The 17,487-nt window shown below is 55.0% G+C and overlaps 1 protein-coding gene across 1 annotated transcript; it reads right to left on the reverse strand.

Moving 5' to 3' along the window:
• Nucleotides 1-12,189: 12,189 nt before the first annotated feature.
• On the reverse strand, nucleotides 12,190-16,826 carry LOC308673885 (heparan sulfate glucosamine 3-O-sulfotransferase 2-like; the record flags this gene model as incomplete). Its single annotated transcript, XM_081337931.1, has 2 exons — nucleotides 16,333-16,826; nucleotides 12,190-12,808 (listed from the first exon to the last, which is right to left on the reverse strand). Exons 1-2 carry the CDS (start codon nucleotides 16,809-16,811, stop codon nucleotides 12,190-12,192), a joined length of 1,098 nt encoding a protein of 365 aa, XP_081194057.1. The 5' UTR covers nucleotides 16,812-16,826.
• Between the last annotated feature and the right edge of the window lie 661 nt (nucleotides 16,827-17,487).

Consider the following 17,487-nt stretch of genomic DNA (forward strand, 5'->3'; position numbering starts at 1 on the left):
ATAGCACCTAATATATTGCTCCACCATTGAGTTAGTCTTTTCATCAGCTCCATTAGTAGACAGATGAAAAGCTGACGACAGTCCCTATGTGGACCCAATAAGTTTCAGAAAGTCTCTCCAGAACCTAGCAGTGAATTGCACCCCCTTATCTGATATAATCCGCTTCGGAGCTCCATGGTAGATGTGCTTGAGAAACATTCTTGCCAATTTCTTTGTGGGGGGGGGGGGGAGACTGGTGCAGGCAATGAAATGAGCTTGTTTAGAGAAAAGGTCTGTCACAGTCCATATTACCGTATTTCCCCTACTCTCCGGCAATTCTACAATAAAATCATGGCTATTTCGTCCCACTTTGCTTTCATCATGACAGGTGAAGGGAGACCCTGCGATGAAATCAGTGGGAACTCCACCTCTGCAGCCTTCCACGTGCTCTTAACAGCAGGGCAGCGTTGGACTGCCAGCCCCCCTCCCCCCCAGGACGATTGCTCCCTCCTTCTGAGTCAGCTTCTCATGGGCCTTTGGTCCAGTTGACAGGACCACACTCTCCATGAAAGTAGCAGCCTTTCTTTTCCATCTCTGCATCTTCCCTGAGTCTTTGTCGTCCTCCCAAGGTCTGGGTAGGCGACCGGGGCTCAGGACCCCGTGGGTAAATGAAATTTTGAGTCTTGGTTTAATGTCATGGTTCCGATAGATGAGACCAGAAGAAATAAGAACTCTGAGGCAATTGCTTTCCTCAAAGAACACTTTTAATGGCTACATAATATCAGCATGAAGGAAGGTGAAACCAAGATTGAAAGTCCCACCCCCCAAAAAAGATTACAAAGTAAAAGTTGAACTCCCCACCCCTTGGTGTGTCATAAATCACAATCCCCGATTAACACCTTTGGCGGACTCTCTGACGGTAGCTCCAGCCCGCCAAACACTTAGACTGCTTGACCTTGGATCCCACAAGGAAGTTATTGTTTTGACTAAACTGTAAGAATGCATCTCCCCCCTCCCATTGCTGTGGCAACCAAAAAACGAAGAAATATGGCTGTATTCAGAGTGTTTTGAAGGTTTGACATCCTGCCTTTGCTCTCCTAGGCCTAGTGGGAAGGGCTGGTCGCCTGTCTGGACAGATCACATTCAGCTGGGATCTCAGCAGATCCCTTCTTCTCCCCAGATTAGTTGGCCAAGAAGATGCTTCACAGTTCCTCAGACTTCTTCCCTGGGTGATTCTCTGTCAGTTCCTCAGCAATCTACTCTGATCAGAAAGCAGGATTTGGTTTTCCTTTAACATGTTTGGAAAAGATGCCGCAAAATGTTAAATCACCAGATATTGGGAAAAAGCCTGGACATTGGGGGTGGGGGGGTGGGCGGAGGAGTGAAGGAGTGGAGAAAACCAGAAGGAGGAACAACCAAGAGGAGTTTCTCCTCTCAGCCTCAGCAGCCAGATGTGCCCCATGCCAGCCTGCATTTTTCCTTCTGCGGATGCTTCAAAACTCTGCTCAGTGTCCGCAGCTTCTCCCTACCTCTAGCCAATTAGTTTAATCAGGCGCACCAACCTGAGGACCTTACACAAGACATGGGAAGGAGGAGGCTTGTTGAAACCACAAAGCAGTCTCAGCAATGAAGTCCAACTGCAGGAGAGCTGAGATGCAGCTGCTTTCTCCGATGGCCATTCCACGCAGCACTTGACATTCAATTAGGACTGCTGGTTCCCACAAAATGGACCATTAAACATGGTCATAAATTCTGTCTGGCTGTGCACCAAGCAACATCTCTTGCTTTGTGGCTGGCACAAGCCTGGCCTGCTCTGGCAGGCAAGTGGGATTTTTCTAACCAAGAGAAAACACGGGCAAACATGGGCAGCAGGGCTCTGTGCAGTCTCAGCTATGGCATAAAGAGACCAGCCTCACTCGCCTGCAGGATGCTTCGGAGGGCACAAGCAGAAGCTATAGATAGGCTACTGGGAAAGCTGCTTCTAAACTTTGAAATAGAGAGAGAGGAAAGGGGTTGTCGGGAAGGAATGCCCACAGATGTCTCCCCAAATGGAAGCTTATTCGCCCATATCCCTAGCGATTTCTCAGCCTGTGGGGAGTTTTGGTCTCCTCTTAAAGACAGGTCACCCCCCCCCCCGGCAGGAAGGATGGGGAATTCTGTAAAATGGTGCATTTTAAAAAAAACATCCCCACCAGATGGAAAAACGGACGACACCTAAGAAGGTTACTGAAGATGCACAGAATTCTCCAAAAAGAGAAAAAGGGACGTGAGATTGAAAGTTTGTTCTCCGAGCTGGTGGGTTGGTTTCCGAACATTTCATTACCAGGCTAGGTAACATCTTCAGCGGAGTTTAGGGATGTGTTCAGGAACTGAAGAAGGGAGCATAGTCGATGAGCAACTCAAAGTGGTCCCCAGAAACTGTGGAACAGGGTCAGAAAGGCTAAAGATACATGTAGATGCTCAAGAAGATCATTGAAGAACCTCCCAACTTTTGAAGAACTGATGGAACTGGCAGAGGTGGCTAAATCAACTGCTTTAATCAGAAAAAAAAACACATCCAACTTTGCTTCTGCTTGGAAACTGTTTCTGAATTTGGTGCTCAAGATGGGGGAAAAAAACCAGAACTTTCACTTTGGATTTTGGTGATTAGGTAATTTTTCTATTACAGAAATGCTGGCCTATGCTAAGAACCAAAAATCTCCAAGACAAATTAAGTAGAAGCCCAACCATAACCATTTGCCAAGTCCTTTTCCACTTTGGTGCCACTTTGCCACTTTCCAGTGGGTCAGACGGGACTGGCACTACCAGAGGGGGCCAAGAAGATGAAGCTTAGCTTGACTTCACATTCTATAGCACCAGTTTTTTTTGTGGGGGGGGCATTTGAGGCATTTGAAAAAAGTGGTAACCATATTCTAGGAAGCAGAGTTCATTATAAACCACCCAGGGAAGATTTGGGGACTTGCCACGCCTATTCTCTTACTCAAATTCAAAATGGCGGACGTGCAGGCGGTCGTGTTAGGCTGAGCTCTGTAAGCCCAAAAGAAGAGGCGTCCTAGGAGCCCCTCAGGGGTGTTTTATACCCTCTGGGTTGGGGTGAAGTGTTTCGGCAGCGATTCAGGCAGCTGGACAAAGCTGGACAAAGCTTTTTGCTGCCTACTAACCTGGTCGGCGTTCCGCTGGGCTGCTGGACTGCTGCTAGCCGGGCTGGATACTTGCGGCGTTTCTCCACTGCGTCGGCGGCCTCCGAGCTTCCTTCAGCGGCGTTTGGCGTTTTTGGCAGCCGGCGGCGGTGTTTTTTGGCGGCGACGGAGCTGGCGTCTTTGGATGGCTCCCGACTGTTGCTGGCTTCGACGGAGACATTTGCGAGCTGCTTTGGGCTGTTCCTTGGACCGACCTGGCTCTGCTCTTGACTTTGTCGGCGACGGCGCTTCGGCCCATTTCAATGGCGACGGCGACGCCGGCGGTGGCGGCATTGCTCCCGGGCCGTTCTGGGCCACTTTGTCATCTACTGCTGCGGTCTGGCCTGCTTTGCTTGGGCCATTTGTCCCGCGGCCGCCTGGGCCTTTTTGGTCCGCTTTCCATCGGCGGCGGTGATGGCCTCTTCTAGATCGTTTGTGGCTTGGCGGCGCCCTGGTGATGGCGTCGTCGTCGTCTGTAGCGGCGCTTTGGCAATGGCAGCGGCCCCGATGGCTCGGCGGGGGTGCTGGCCGACCTGCCTCCTCCTCTGTCTGTTCCACATGCTCCAGATGGCCTGGCATCCCCATCGTTCCTGGTGGCCCCGAAAGTTCCTGGGTTAGCCGGTTAACCCCGGTGGAGCCCAGTGGAGCCCAGTGGATCCTGGTTATTCCGGAGGATCCTGGAAGATCTACGCTCTCCATCGCACCTGTTCTGATCTGGTTGGTGCTGTTGGATTCTGAGGGGGCTCCGGGGAAATCAGTAGATGTGGGGGAATCAGACTTTATTGATCACACTCTGGAAGGCCCCATTGACTATAGAACTGAGGGCCCATGGAGTTGTGGTCAGGTACAACCCCCTGGAATGGCGGAGCAGCGGGGGACCTCGCCGTTAGCTGACCAGACTATGATGGCTTGCCCTTTACACATTATCCCCAAAGGACTCAGAGGATCCTGGGTATTAGCCACCGTGAGAGGGTGGCTTGAACTTACATCTGCTGCCCCTAGAGGTGAGAGCTCTAGGGGGCATGCTATATCCGGAGTGGCTGTTTCAGACCACCATCCCCCCCCCCGGGAATTGGCTTTGCGGCCGTCGTGAGAGGACGGTGGTCGGCCTGCCCGGGGGGTTCACCCAGCTGAGTGGTAGCGGCTAGGCGGAGGTCTGGGACACCTATTTATCCTTTGTTAGATCCTCCTTACTGACTGATCATCAACTATGGACTGCCTTCTATTTGGACTACTCCTTATGCCTTTCCTTAAATATTCTTGCACGGACTTCCTCGCCCTCAAGGGTGCTCCCCCTTCCTGGGTGCGACCCGCCTTTCTAGCCGCTTACGATCTCGAGGAAGGGCCCATTTATTGGGACCCCGAGAGATGGCTGGGCATGGGTAGGGGCCTTCGACGGAAACCCAACAGGAGGCCCCTGGTTAGTTTTCTTTCTAAATTTTTTAGGGGGCTAGGGAGGGGGGAGGGTACTCTTTTTGGTTGTTTGGACAAGGGAGGCAGTCCAACAACCTCTGTTCAGGCCAGTGCCAAGGTAGATCGCGGGGGGGAGGAGCGGGGGTCGGTTGCCTTCGGGGCTCCAGGGCTGGTCGTGGGAATACCTATTCCCACGACGTTAGGGAATGGCAGCAGGTGCAGGAGCAGAGGGCCGTATCGATCTCAGGGAAGGCCTCTCCGCTGCTTACAAGCGGTGAGGCACTCCGACCCTCTGGCTCCGCCCCGAGGTTCCGGGAGTGAGGATGTGCAGCCTCCTGAGCTCCGGCTGGTGTACTTGAATGCCAGGTCTGTCGCTAATAAAGCTCCTCTCGTCCGTGACTTGGTCGATGGTGAGCAGGCGGACCTGGCTTGCATCACGGAGACTTGGTTGGGCCCAGAGGGCGGGATTCCTCTGGTTGACCTTTGCCCACCAGGTTTCCGGGTGCTACACCGGCCTCGGGCTCAGGGTAGGGGCGGGGGTGTGGCTGTTGTCATGAGGGAGACCTTGTGTCCGCGGGAGGCCACCGTTCCCCAGATAGTCGGGTGTGAGTCTCTCTTTTTGAGATGCGGCCCTGGTGCGCAGTTGGGCTTGCTGCTGGTGTACCTTTCGCCTAGTCACATAGCAGCAGCCCTGCCTGAGCTTCTCGATGTCCTCTCTGGGTTGGTGATTGAGTTCCCGAAACTTATAGTTTTGGGGGACTTCAATCTACCATCGCTGGGAGGATCATCTGAGTTAGCTCGGGAGTTCATGGCTTCCATGACGGCCATGGACCTGACGCAAGTAATTTCGGGACCGACTCATGAGGGAGGCCACACCCTTGACTTAGTTTTCTTATCTGGACGGTGGTTAGATGATCTTGGTGGGGGCTCCCCAATTGTCATGCCCCTGTCATGGACCGATCATCATCTCCTGCGGCTGGTCTTCCATTTTGCCACCCCCCGCCATGGGTGTGTGGAACCAATTAAATGGTACCGCCCCAGACGCTTAATGGATCCCCAGAGGTTCCAGGCGGCGCTGGGGTCCCCACCTGCCTCCCTTGCTCACAGCTCGGCAGACGCCTTAGTGGAAGCCTGGGAAAGGGCAGCCACTGAGGCTCTTGACCGAGTTGTACCCCTGCGGCCCCTGACCCGGTGCAGATCCCGTCGAGCTCCATGGTTCTCCGCGGAGCTCCGGGAGATGAAGCGTCGGAAACGGGGCCTAGAGAGCGGTTGGAGATCCAGCCGGTCCGAATCCGACCGATTGTGACTAAGAACCTATACTAGGTCTTATCTCGCTGCAATAAGGGAGGCAAGGTCTAACCACTTCGCTACCCTTATCGCGTCCGCAGATAATCGCCCGGCCGCCCTGTTTAGGGTGACTCGCTCCCTCCTGAATCAAGAGGTGAGGGAAGAACCCTTGCAGGGTCGTGCCGAGGAGTTTAACCAGCATCTGTCGGACAAAATTGCTCGGATTCGGACCGGTCTGGACTCTGACTGGGCAGAGTCTGTCGAGCAGGACGCGGGCGGTCTTGTCGATATTACCTGGGAGGAGTTTGTGACTCTGGAGGAAGTGGACAGGATCATGGGGAGGCTGAGCACCACCACATGTTTATTGGACCCGTGCCCTTCCTGGCTGGTCTATGCAGCCCGGGAGAGGACACGCAGCTGGTTCCAGGCAGTTATATTGGCTTCTTTGAACGAGGGTAGCTTCCCCGCCGTCTTGAAAGAGGCGGTGGTGAGGCCTCTCCTCAAGAAGCCTGCCTTGGACCCAGCTGTATTGAACAACTTTCGTCCCGTCTCCAACCTTCGCTTTCTTACGAAGGTTGTTGAGAGTGTGGTGGCGCATCAGCTCCCTCTGGTCCTGGATGAAGCGGATTATCTAGACCCGTACCAATCGGGTTTCAGGCCCGGGCACAGCACGGAGACGGCATTGGTCGCGCTGGTGAATGATCTCTGGAGGGCTCGGGACAGGGGACATTCCTCTGTTCTTGTCCTATTAGACCTCTCAGCGGCTTTCGATACCATCGACCATGGTATCTTACTGCGGCGTCTCAGGGGATTGGGAGTGGGAGGCACGGTCTTACAGTGGTTCTCCTCCTATCTCCAGGGACGTTCGCAGTCGGTGTTGGCAGGAGGGCAGAGGTCGACCGCGAGGTCTCTCGTTTGTGGAGTTCCTCAGGGGTCGGTCCTCTCGCCTCTCCTGTTCAACATCTATATGAAACCGCTGGGTGAGATCATTCGTGGTTTTGGAGTTGGGTATCATCAGTATGCTGATGATACCCAGCTTTTCCTTTCGACCCCAAACCACCCCAGTGATGCCCTCAACGTGATGTCCCGTTGCCTGGAGGCGGTTCGGGTCTGGATGGGGAGGAACAGACTTCAACTCAACCCCGACAAGACCGAGTGGCTTTGCATACCTTCATCCCGGGTTTATTCGGACATTCCACCTCTTGCTATGGGGGGTGAACTATTACCCCCCGTAGATAGGGCTCGCAACTTGGGAGTCCTCCTAGACTCACGGCTCACCTTGGAAGACCACATAGGAGCTGTGACTAGGGGGGCTTTTGCCCAGGTTCGCCTGGTGCGCCAGTTGCGGCTCTATCTAAGCCGGGATGATCTATGCACGGTCACTCACGCGCTCGTGACCTCTCGACTAGACTACTGCAACGCTCTCTACATGGGGCTGCCCTTGAGGACCACCCGGAAGCTCCAACTGGTACAGAATGCAGCCGCGAGAGTTGTGTTGGGAGTCTCCCGATACTCCCACGTTACACCTTTGCTCCGTGAGCTGCATTGGTTACCAGTTGCCTTCCGGGTGAGATTCAAGGTACTAGTAATGGTGTTCAAAGCCCTACATGGCAGGGGTCCGGAGTACCTTAGGGAACACCTGCTGCCGGCATCAACTTCCCTCCACCCTGTGCGTTCCCACAGAGAGGGCCTCCTCAGGGTGCCACCGGTCAGAGAATGTTGACTGGTGGCCCCCAGGGGGAGATCCTTCTCTGTGGGCGCCCCGGAGCTATGGAACCAGCTACCGGTTGAGCTCCGGACGGCGCCCGATCTTCGCTCCTTTCGCCGCGAGCTAAAAACATACTTTTTTGAACAAGCTGGCCTGGCCTGATGAGGGGAGTGGGGGGGGTTGTTATTGTTATTTTATTGGGGTTTTAAGATGTATTTTTAGTATATGGGCATGTATTTAATTATTTTTTTAACTTTTGTAATCTTGTATTTTATTCTTGCCCTGTTCACAGCCCTGAGCCCTTAGGGAGAAGGGCGGTATAGAAATATTATTAAATTAAATTAAATTAAATTATTAAACGCTGCCTGGGTTCAGATAAATTATTTTATTGTTAAGTTAGACATAGGGAAATAACTTCAAATAAGGGCAGATAACGTCTGTAGGAAAAAACTGCCCAGAGGGAAAATAAAACCTTAGCCGACTTTTCTAGCTAAATGCTTTGGATACTGGGGTGGTTCCCTTCTGGTGCAGACATTCCATGGAGGAGACACCCCAAGTTCTCTCAAGTCAACAGATGCCCAGCATGCAACAGGAAAACGTTGCCCCAGTGATGCCGTATCGCTACACAGCCGTGCTTTGAAATGTGCTCTAAAGGCTCCCCGAGTCTGTTTCTGGGGCAGAGACATCCCAGGCCACCAACCCAACCTTTGGCCATTATAGGGTAGAAAACAGGAGCCGAAGGATTAAGCCCTGGTGCTTGATTTTCAGAGCTTGTTGTTTCACAGTGGTCCACTAAAGTGGCAAAATATAATAGCTGATTTTTTTTAAAATCTGCTGTGACCAAGATAGGATTGTAGCAAATCGGAAGGAAAGATAAGATTGAAAAAGGCGCTCTTGAAACTGGTCGGAAAAGATGGATTCGGAATCTTTTGCAGCAAGTGACCCCTGACCAGCCGTGGAGGCTCCCCCTCTCCCCGGGCCAGCCCAGACCACATGCTCCTTCCTCAAAGCTAAAAGATTCTCCCAGTCTCAGACCGGATGGAGACAATTGGGGCTGCTCCCCCGGAAGCCCCCATCTGGACTGCCGAAGGACTGCCTGGCTGTGCCTGGCTGTCTGGACAGAGCCTGCCTGCCAGTCCAAGGCTCTGCCCGGCCCTCTTGGCGTCCAACCAAGGGACCAGGAACCAAGGAGCAGGAGCTGGAGGAAGGCAGGAAGCAGAGAAGTGGAAAGGATGGAGCCGGGGGGGGGGTTGGGGGTTGGGTGGCTCTGGAGCAGCACGGTGCCCCCCCCAGGCAGTTGAGGTGGCTCAGCCACAGCCAACAGGGGCAAGGCAGCGGCAGCCCTGAGGGAGGGCAGTGGAGCCAGGAGCCACTGAGCTGAGGGGGGAGGCATGCAAGCAGTTCCCCCCACCACACGCCTGGCAGGGAGGCGTTCTGAGGCACACCTCCTGGCCATGGATCGGTGGCTAAGACAGGACCTGCTCAGCTGGGGAATCTGCAGCCTGCAGGAAGGTCTCCCAGTCTGTATCAGAGTGAACTCTCTAAAGCTGGGGGGGGGGGGACGGAGGCCCCAGTAGGACTGGAAACAACTGCATCTCTCTCTCTCTCTCTCTCTCTCTCTCTCTCTCTCTCTCTCTCTCTCTCTCTCTCTCTCTCTCTCTCTCTCTGTGTGTGTGTGTGTGTGTGTGTGTGTGTGTGTGTGAGAGAGAGAGAGAGAGAGAGAGAGAGAGAGAGATGGGTGTGTGCAAACACACACAAATCTTGAACAGCCATCAGATAAGACCCTCTGATAGTCCTTAATTCCAAGGGATTGTGGATGCTGTTTCTTATGTTCTGCAAGAGGGATTAGTGTCTCAATTCAATCAGAATGCTGGAAGGGACCTTGGAGGTCTTCTAGTCTAACCCCCTGCTCAAGCAGGAGACCCTGTACCATGGGTAGGCAACCTTGGCTCTTTTATGACGTGGACTTCAACTCCCAGAATTCCTGAGCCACCTGGCTCAGGAATTCTGGGAGTTGAAGTCCACAAGCCATAAAAGAGCCAAGGTTGCCTACCCCTGCCCTATACCATTCCAGACAAATGGCTGTCCAGTCTTTTTTAAAAAAACAAACAAACAAACCCTCCAGTGTGTCAGGCCCCCAAATCCTTATTGTCTCCCTTGCATATCCTCTTGTGCTCTTGCTTTGGGGTCTGCCATTCTGCTGGGGGGGGGGATATTTGCGTTTGCTTGGGATAACTTTTGCTTTCTGCTTTCTTTCTTCCACCTCCATCCACTAGAGAAAGGAATGTGTCTGCCTTATCAGGGAGACGGTTACAGAGAAATGAAACTGGAGAAGACCTTGAGATGCACGCCAACTGTGCCAGTTACCCGCACATCGTGCCACCTGTGGATTGGCTGGATTTCAAATGGACATTATGACTTTGGTGGGAGAAGGAATATTACTGGTTTAACTCTTCCGTTTCAGTGGGTGTTTCCCCAGATCTCACTTGACTTCTTCCCTACTGTCACTGACCCCTAATAAAAGCATCCTTTTGAGACAATGCCTGTTTCAAGAGTTCTGCTTTCTTGGGTGGTTAACTGAGGTGGGTCCTCAGTGTTGGAGCACCCACAACGTCTGAAGGCAAATTGTTCCATTGGTTGTTCTCACTGTTGGGAAGTTCTTCCTTAGTTCCAGGTTGCTTCTCTTCTTGATCTGTTCCCATCTGTTGTTTCTTGACCTGTCTTCTGGTGCTTTGGAAAATGTTGAACCCCCCCACCCCCTTCTCTGTGGCAGCATCTCAAATACTGGAATACTGCAATCCTGTCCTTCTTTTCTCTAGACTGGCCATACCCAACTCCTGCAACCGTTCTTCATATGTTTTTGTTTCCAGGCCTTTAATCATCTTAGTTGTTCTTCTTTGCACTTTTTCTAAAGTCTGAACATTTTTTTAATGTAGTGACCAAGGTTGGATGCAATATACCTGGTGTGGCCTTACTAAGGTTTTACAAAGTGGTACTAATGCTTCAGGTGATTTTGACTCTATGCTTCTATTTATACAACCAAGAATTGTATTAGCTTTCTTGGCTGCTGCCGCACACTGCTGGCTCATAATCAAGTGATCATCCACTAGGATTCCAAGGTCCCTCTCACAGTTACTGGTTTTGAGTCTCTTCTTTACATCACCCCCACTTAATATTTGAGATGTTGTAAGCAGCTGCACCAGGACCCCCTTGCTTGCATTGCTCCAATTAATTGTCAACGCTGCTAACATCGAATGTTCTTGCTTGACAAGAGAGGAAGAAGCAGCTATTTCATATGTTAAACTTGTGTCTTACTGTAAGAGCTAGAGTTAGATTATTTCTGGGAGGAGGGAGGATTGCACCTCATGGCTGCCTGAAATAAGAGAAGAACTTGGCGGGTTGTCTAACAGAAGAGAAACCGATTCTTCACATTAATTGGAGAATGTGATTCATGACAGAAATAGAAAGGTGGAGAATTGTGTTTAATATATTGTGCAAAGGGGAGGGGATTCAGATTCCAGCTTCCTCTAGCAAGCTTTTGTCAATATATAGGGCTCATAAAGGACTTTTAAGGTAAACAATGCCTCACTTGAAAAGCTCATCCCTTGGAAACTTGACTAAAACAGGAAGTCTAAAATGCAGGTGGAAACAGAAGCTCTTTTGAGGGAGACTGCCTGGCTCTTTGCTGGCGGGAGCTGAGACATGCCTCCCCCGCAGAGGGGTCCGGATTGCCTGTCTGGAAACCCCTTGAAAGACCTGACCTGCCTCCGGCTGCTGAGGCAAACAAAGGAGAATGAGCAGAACAAGCGGGGGGGCGGGGCTGCCAGGGACCCTCTGCTTTGGAGAGGAGCTGCCAGCTACTCTGTGCCAATGGGAAGCCACAGCCCTTCTGAGACGGAGATGGCAATGCCGCCGAGGGCAGCAGATGTACAGAAGGACTCCTGGCCCTGGCAAGGGCAGGATTTGGCAGACCTTGGCAGCTGGAGGAGGTGCTCCAGAACTGGGAGGGCCACACACAGCGCTCCCTGGGGGTGGAGAAAGACAGTTTTTCTCAGTTAAGGCTGAAATACATGCCCCCCCAGTACCCGTAGGAGAACCGAAAGCATCCCCCCCCGGAACCCGTGCCCCCTTCTCCCAGCAAAGGCACCTGCTGGAGCTCTGCCAGGCTGCCCTTGGGTTGGCTGGGAGTTATTTCACAGGAAGGAAGAGGAGACAAGAGGCCACCAAGAGAGACTCTGGGAGAAGCCACGTGCTGAGCCTCAAGTACCCGTAATAGCAGAAATCTGTGCTTTATTCAGGGGAGGGGGCAAAACAGCCAGGGGAGTTGAGGGATGGGGACCTCATACAAGAGGACATCTCCGAGGTTTCATGACTGCAGAGCTAGAAAGCAGGTGCCCTTACTGCTTACACAGTGCTCTTTATAAACTCTATTTCTATATATCAGTATGAAAAATAAAATCCATCCTTGGGCCTCTCATACCCTGACTGCACCACTGAAAAGTTCCTGAAGGCCTCCCCAACCCCGGCAGGATGACCGTGTGCTGCAGGGGCCCCAGCTGGAGGGCTGGGCTTTGGCCCGCTGGGCCGGTCACCCACGGCCAGAACGGAGGCAGACCGCCTCTCTCATTCCCAGCGGAAGTCTCGCCCCACGGCCTCATAGAAGCGGATGTTGTAGGGGCGGTAGAAGTCCTGCAGCTGCTCCAGCACCTCTGGGTCAATCTGGACGTGAGGCCTGCCTTTCGATTTCCCCAGGCAGCGGGGCAGCGGGCCTCCCCCGGCCTTCTTCAAGCAGGGGAAGCCCTTGGTCTTGTTGAAGAAGAAGTGTTTCTCGGTGATGACCCTTTTGAGGCCCAGGAAGTCCTGCACTTTGGCCATCTCCTCCGCAGGGTCCGTGATAAGCCGCTCCCCGCTGACAAAGTGGATCTGGGAGAGTGGGAAGTACTGGAGCCAGCTCTCCAGGTGCAGCGCGTAGAGGCCGATGCGGATGGCACTCCAGGAAGTGTCCACCAGGCCGAGGCTGCGGTTGCGGAACGAGAGCCCCTCGAAGGTGGGGATGCCCGGCCTCTTGGAGAGGGTCTGGGTATAGTCCGAGATGGCCCTGGTGACGGGATTCCTCACCACCACAATCAGCTTCGTGTTCCGTGACATGTTGAAGATGCGCTGGGGGGCTTCTCTGGTGATGAAGTAGCTGGGCGTCTTCTCCATGGTGATCTGGCTCTCCAGGGTGCGGGGCATCAGGTGCCTGCAAAGGAAGGGCAGGCAGGAGTGAGGGGCAAAGGGGAGAAGTGACATGATGGGAGGAATTCCCCCACCACCATCTCGGGGTCTCCTTGGAAGTCACCAAAGAGATGCTATGAGAAACACCTTTGGCCTTCAAAGAATGGAGGTGCTTCCCTCCAGGCAAGTTGAACATCTCCTAAAAGAGACAATTCTGCGGAATTATTTCACTATATTGTATTCTGCCTCAATCGATGGCATAGTAGTTAACACATAAATGGAAAACAATGTTAAAAATTCATAGTAGCCATAAAAACTAAACAACAATAAAATAATAACTCACAAAAATAAAATAAATAACATTAGAGATGGGCCATAATGAATCAAACGCTCTTCAGCATCTTTCAAAACACAATCAAGGAATCTTGGATCTTCTGACTGGACTCCTTGACCAGTAAACCTTCCATCCACGATGACCATCTAGTTTGTCTTTAAATATCTCCATCAAAGGAAACTTTGCCACTTCTCAAGGAAACCTCTTCCACTGCTGAATAGCTCTAACCACAAAAGAACCTGGTGTATTTTGTCCCATACTCTGGAACATCCCTGAAAAAGCTTGCCCATCTTCCTCGTCACAGTGTCTCAGATACTTGAGGACAGCTACCATGTGTATCTCCAGTCTTCTCTTCTCCAGGCTAAACATACCCAGAACCTCTGCATAACATTTTCCTTCTGGCCTCTGATCATCTTCCTTTCTCTTTGGATATGTCCCAGTTTGCTAATATCCTTCCTAAAATTCAGTGTGGACACAATATTCTAGTGCGGTTTGTTCAGTTCAGAATAGAGTAATGATGCTCTCTTGATCCTGACATTATTCAGTGGATGCAACCTAGAACTGAATTTGGCACATGTGCATCTTGTAATCTAGCGCAAACCACACTTTGATAAAAGTTCTGCTAGAATTTCATGCAAGACTTCATGAGCTGAAGTCAAGGCACACTATTCCAACTAGGGTGGTCACTCTGTCAAGAAAGGAGATCAGGCATCAGGTCTGATGGCTTATAGGATTCCCCTGCCCTGGTCTGGGCCACAGAGATCCACCACATCCTGTAGGCAGCAACCACCATTAAAATGGGGCTCCTGAACTGCGGATTCCACCCGGGCGTTAGAGTGCTGGGGACATTTTGGAAGAACAAAATCCCTGCTCCTAATCTCTTAGGAAACCACAATAGGGAAATGGTCTTCCGGATCCAAAGCCTGGCCTCTGAGGGCCCCGGGCCCCCTGTACTGCCTCTCTTCCTAGTGCTGCTGGCTGGGGAGTCTGCCTGGGGGCCCCAGTCTGGGATGGCTTCCTCCTCGGCCTTTGCAGAACCCCCTTCGCATCAGTAGGGAAATGCTCCCCCAGTTTGCAAGCCAGGGAGGGCCTGCTGCAGCCTGGCTGAAGAAGCAGCTGGGAGTGCCTGAAACTGACAGTGCAGGGAAAGTGGCAAAGAAACTTCCAGAAAGCCGGGCCAGCTCCTTATTTTCCGAATGAGCCAATCTGGAAAAAAGATTACTGATCTAAAGGCTCCTTTCAGAATGTTGTTAAAGTGGATCAGCACAAGAACGTGGCCTCTCCTCTCCCAGGTCAAACAGGGCCCTCTGCTCTCCTGCTCTACCTGCTTAGAGAACAGAGCACTAATGCTAAGGGCAGATGCTAGGAGGCAAATGACTGGTGGAAGGCGGCGAATGCTGATTTCAGAGAGGAGGGGGCCTTGTACTTCTTAGTGACTCTGGTGCGGGGGGGGCACTTCAGCTGACTTGCCTCCAAGGTAGCAACTGACCACATTAGAAATTTGCGTGCCTGACAACTGTGGTTGGCTTTGGCCACTTTAAGAAGGAAAGTGTTACTTTTACCCAGACACAGTGAGCAGCATCGTCATTCTCTGATTGAAGGCAAGATGAAGCTCGCCCCATAAGGAAGGGTGGGGGGCAGGATGGGGATAACATCTGCTCAAGTGGAAGAAGGAACGTGGCTTTGAAGCAGCTTTGCCTACTGCCCTGGGCAAAAAGACCCCTCGCCTGGGGTGAAGGAGATTCTCCCTGTAATGGCTGAGGCCTCACCCGGGGGGGGGGCTGAAGATGCCCAGAACCTCCGTCATTCTGCACTTTGCTCCGTGTTCTCCTGATCGCAAAGCAAATGCCGGTGGGGGCTGCTGTACAGGTCCAATGGGAGAGGCTGGCCCTCTAGAAAGAGGGCTAAACGGCGTAGTGAAGGATTTCATTTAAAAGAAATATTCGCCCAATGGGATGGGACAGTGGGGAACGTCAGCAGGAGCAGACAGTTCCGTCCAGGGCTTACTGGTTCTGCACCTTCTGAAGGAGCCACTCTAGAAGACCACGGGGACCTCCAGAGAAGATGCTTCCAGATTGGCTCCTGAACCGCCTTCCCACAACAAAAGCCTCTCAGCGGGGACCCTTGGAATGGACCCCCTCCCCAAATGCCCCTCATTCCACTGAGCCAGGTTCAGAGGTGCCCTTCCAGAGCAAGGCTGGTTGCCCAACCCCTCAGGCCTCCATTGGGCTCCCAAGTTCCATGAAGGGAAATCTTAGCTTACAATTAGAACCCCAAGAACATTAGAGGCCAACCAGTCCACCCACCCGCTGCTCTAGCACAGGAAAGGCCCTGCTGAGCTTCCTCCTCCAGATCAGACCAGCTGGAGTGCAGGCTGCCTCTCGGCTCCCACTCCTCTTCTTTCCCTGCCCTCCCTTTGTGCCAAACGGAGGCGGAGAGGATCTTGGCGCCGTCAGAGCTGCAGAGAGTTTGAAGCCTCCTTCTCAGCATCTTGAGCCAAGGGAAGCGAAGGCTGCACGGGTCGCCTTCGCGCCCTTTGAGGGCTTGGACAGAGGATCTAACGCAGGCAGGCATGGAAGTGCCCGGAGTGAGGCAGCCATGGACTGGCTGACCGACTGGCACACCTGGTGGCAGAATCCACGCCCGTCATTTGGAGACCTCCTTGGGCAACTGCCACGCCTGGGCCCTCCGGACTGGGAATCTCACTCCTGCCCTGGAGGGAGGCGCTTTCCTCGGCAACTCAGGTGGGAAGGTAAGTGGGCTTTCTGCGAGGGGCGGGGCGCGCTGGAGGTCGGAATAGCGGATTCTCCCCGCCTGCCTAGATGAGGATTCCCGGAAAAGCCGCAATGGGAAGACGGCCCAGAACCCGCCGGCCCTGGGGCTCCTGTCGTGCAAGAAACCGCCAGGCCGAAACGTGGGGCGGACGGGGAGCAGAAGCGCCGCTTCCTGCCGCCGCCACCGTCCGCACGCGCCCCTGCCCGGGGGTGGGAAGGCGGAGGGTCGGCGGGGCAGCCGGTCGCGCGAGGCGCCTCCGAAAGCGCGCTCCGGGCGCCGGGCAGGGCAGGGTGGCGGTGGAGCCGGAGACGCGGGGCGCCGCTGTGGGGTCCTGACGCTCCGGCCCCGACGGAGAGCAGAGCGCCGTCCTGGGCGCCCGCCCGATGCCCGCGGCGCCCGCTTCCCGAGCTTCGCCGAGCCGCCCCGCCCCGCCGCCTCACCTGTACCACTCCAGGCCCCGCTCGTAGTGCCGGTCGAAGAAGTGGGGCTCGGTGCCCAGGGCGCGCACGGCCGGGTGGCCGCGGATGAACTCCAGCACGGCGCGGGTGCCGCCCTTCTTGACGCCCACGATCAGCGCGTGGGGGAGCCGCTTGGCCACGGCGGGCTTGCTCCGGCCGCTCCCGCCGCCCCCGGCTCCGGCGGGCCGGGCCGAGGGGGCGGGCGGGTCCCGGGCCGAGGAAGGCGCGGCGGCGGCGGCGGCGGGGCAGGCGCGCCACTTCTGCAGAAGTTTCTTGCGGGCGGCGGCGGGCAGGGCGGGCGGGCAGCGGGCGGCGGCAGCGGCGGGGTCGGCCGGCGGCCCGGGGGCGCAGCAGAGGAGCAGCAGGCGGTAGCAGAGGCAGCTGCCCGAGAGCGAGAGCAGCGCGCCCAGCAGCAGCGCCCGGCAGCGCCGCAGCCGCCGCCTCCGTCGGCCAAGCGCCATGGCTCCATTGCCGGCGGCGGCGGCGGCTCCCCGGCTGGCACCGGCGCGGGGTCGGGGCGCGCGGGGCCGGCGAGCTCGGCGGCCCGCCACTACCGACCCCGCTCCCGCTGCGGCGCCTCTTTAAGGGGCCGCCTGACGTCAGCCGAGCCGGAGCCGCCTCCTCCTCTGCCGGCAGGTTGAGCCCCCGCCCCGAGTGGCCGCGGGGGCAGAGCGCGGGTTCCGCGGGGCGCCGCTGCCCGCGGGCTGCCAGCTGAGAGGCGGGGGGGGGGAGCCCCGGCGCGGAGGGTAGCCGGCGCGGGGGCGAGCGAGGCGCCGCTTCTTCCCGGGGCCCCGGACGACGGGGCGGCTGTGCGCCGGGGACGGCCCCGCTTCGCTTCCGCTGGCGCTGCCTGCAGGACGGGCGTCTGCTCGGGGCTCCCCCGGTCCGGGAGTGGCCTCGCCCAGCCGCGCGAGGTTCCTGTGCTGCCGGCACTCCCGGCTCCTTCGTCCCTGCGCCCCTGGCTCTCGAGTCTCGGAGATGGGCGGGCGGTTGCGCTCCTCCGACGGCTCCGCTTCCGGGATGGGCTGTCGGCGCTGGAGGGAGGGCTAAAGCGGGCTGCTGCGCCGGCAGTGGAGCAGGGCCGGGGAGAGCAGCAACGGCCAGCTGAGGGGATCCCCAGCTCCCCTCTGGACTCAG

The sequence above is a fragment of the Vipera berus genome (genome assembly GCF_964194415.1).
Source record: "Vipera berus genome assembly, chromosome: 13".
Taxonomy (NCBI): Eukaryota; Metazoa; Chordata; class Lepidosauria; order Squamata; family Viperidae; genus Vipera; species Vipera berus.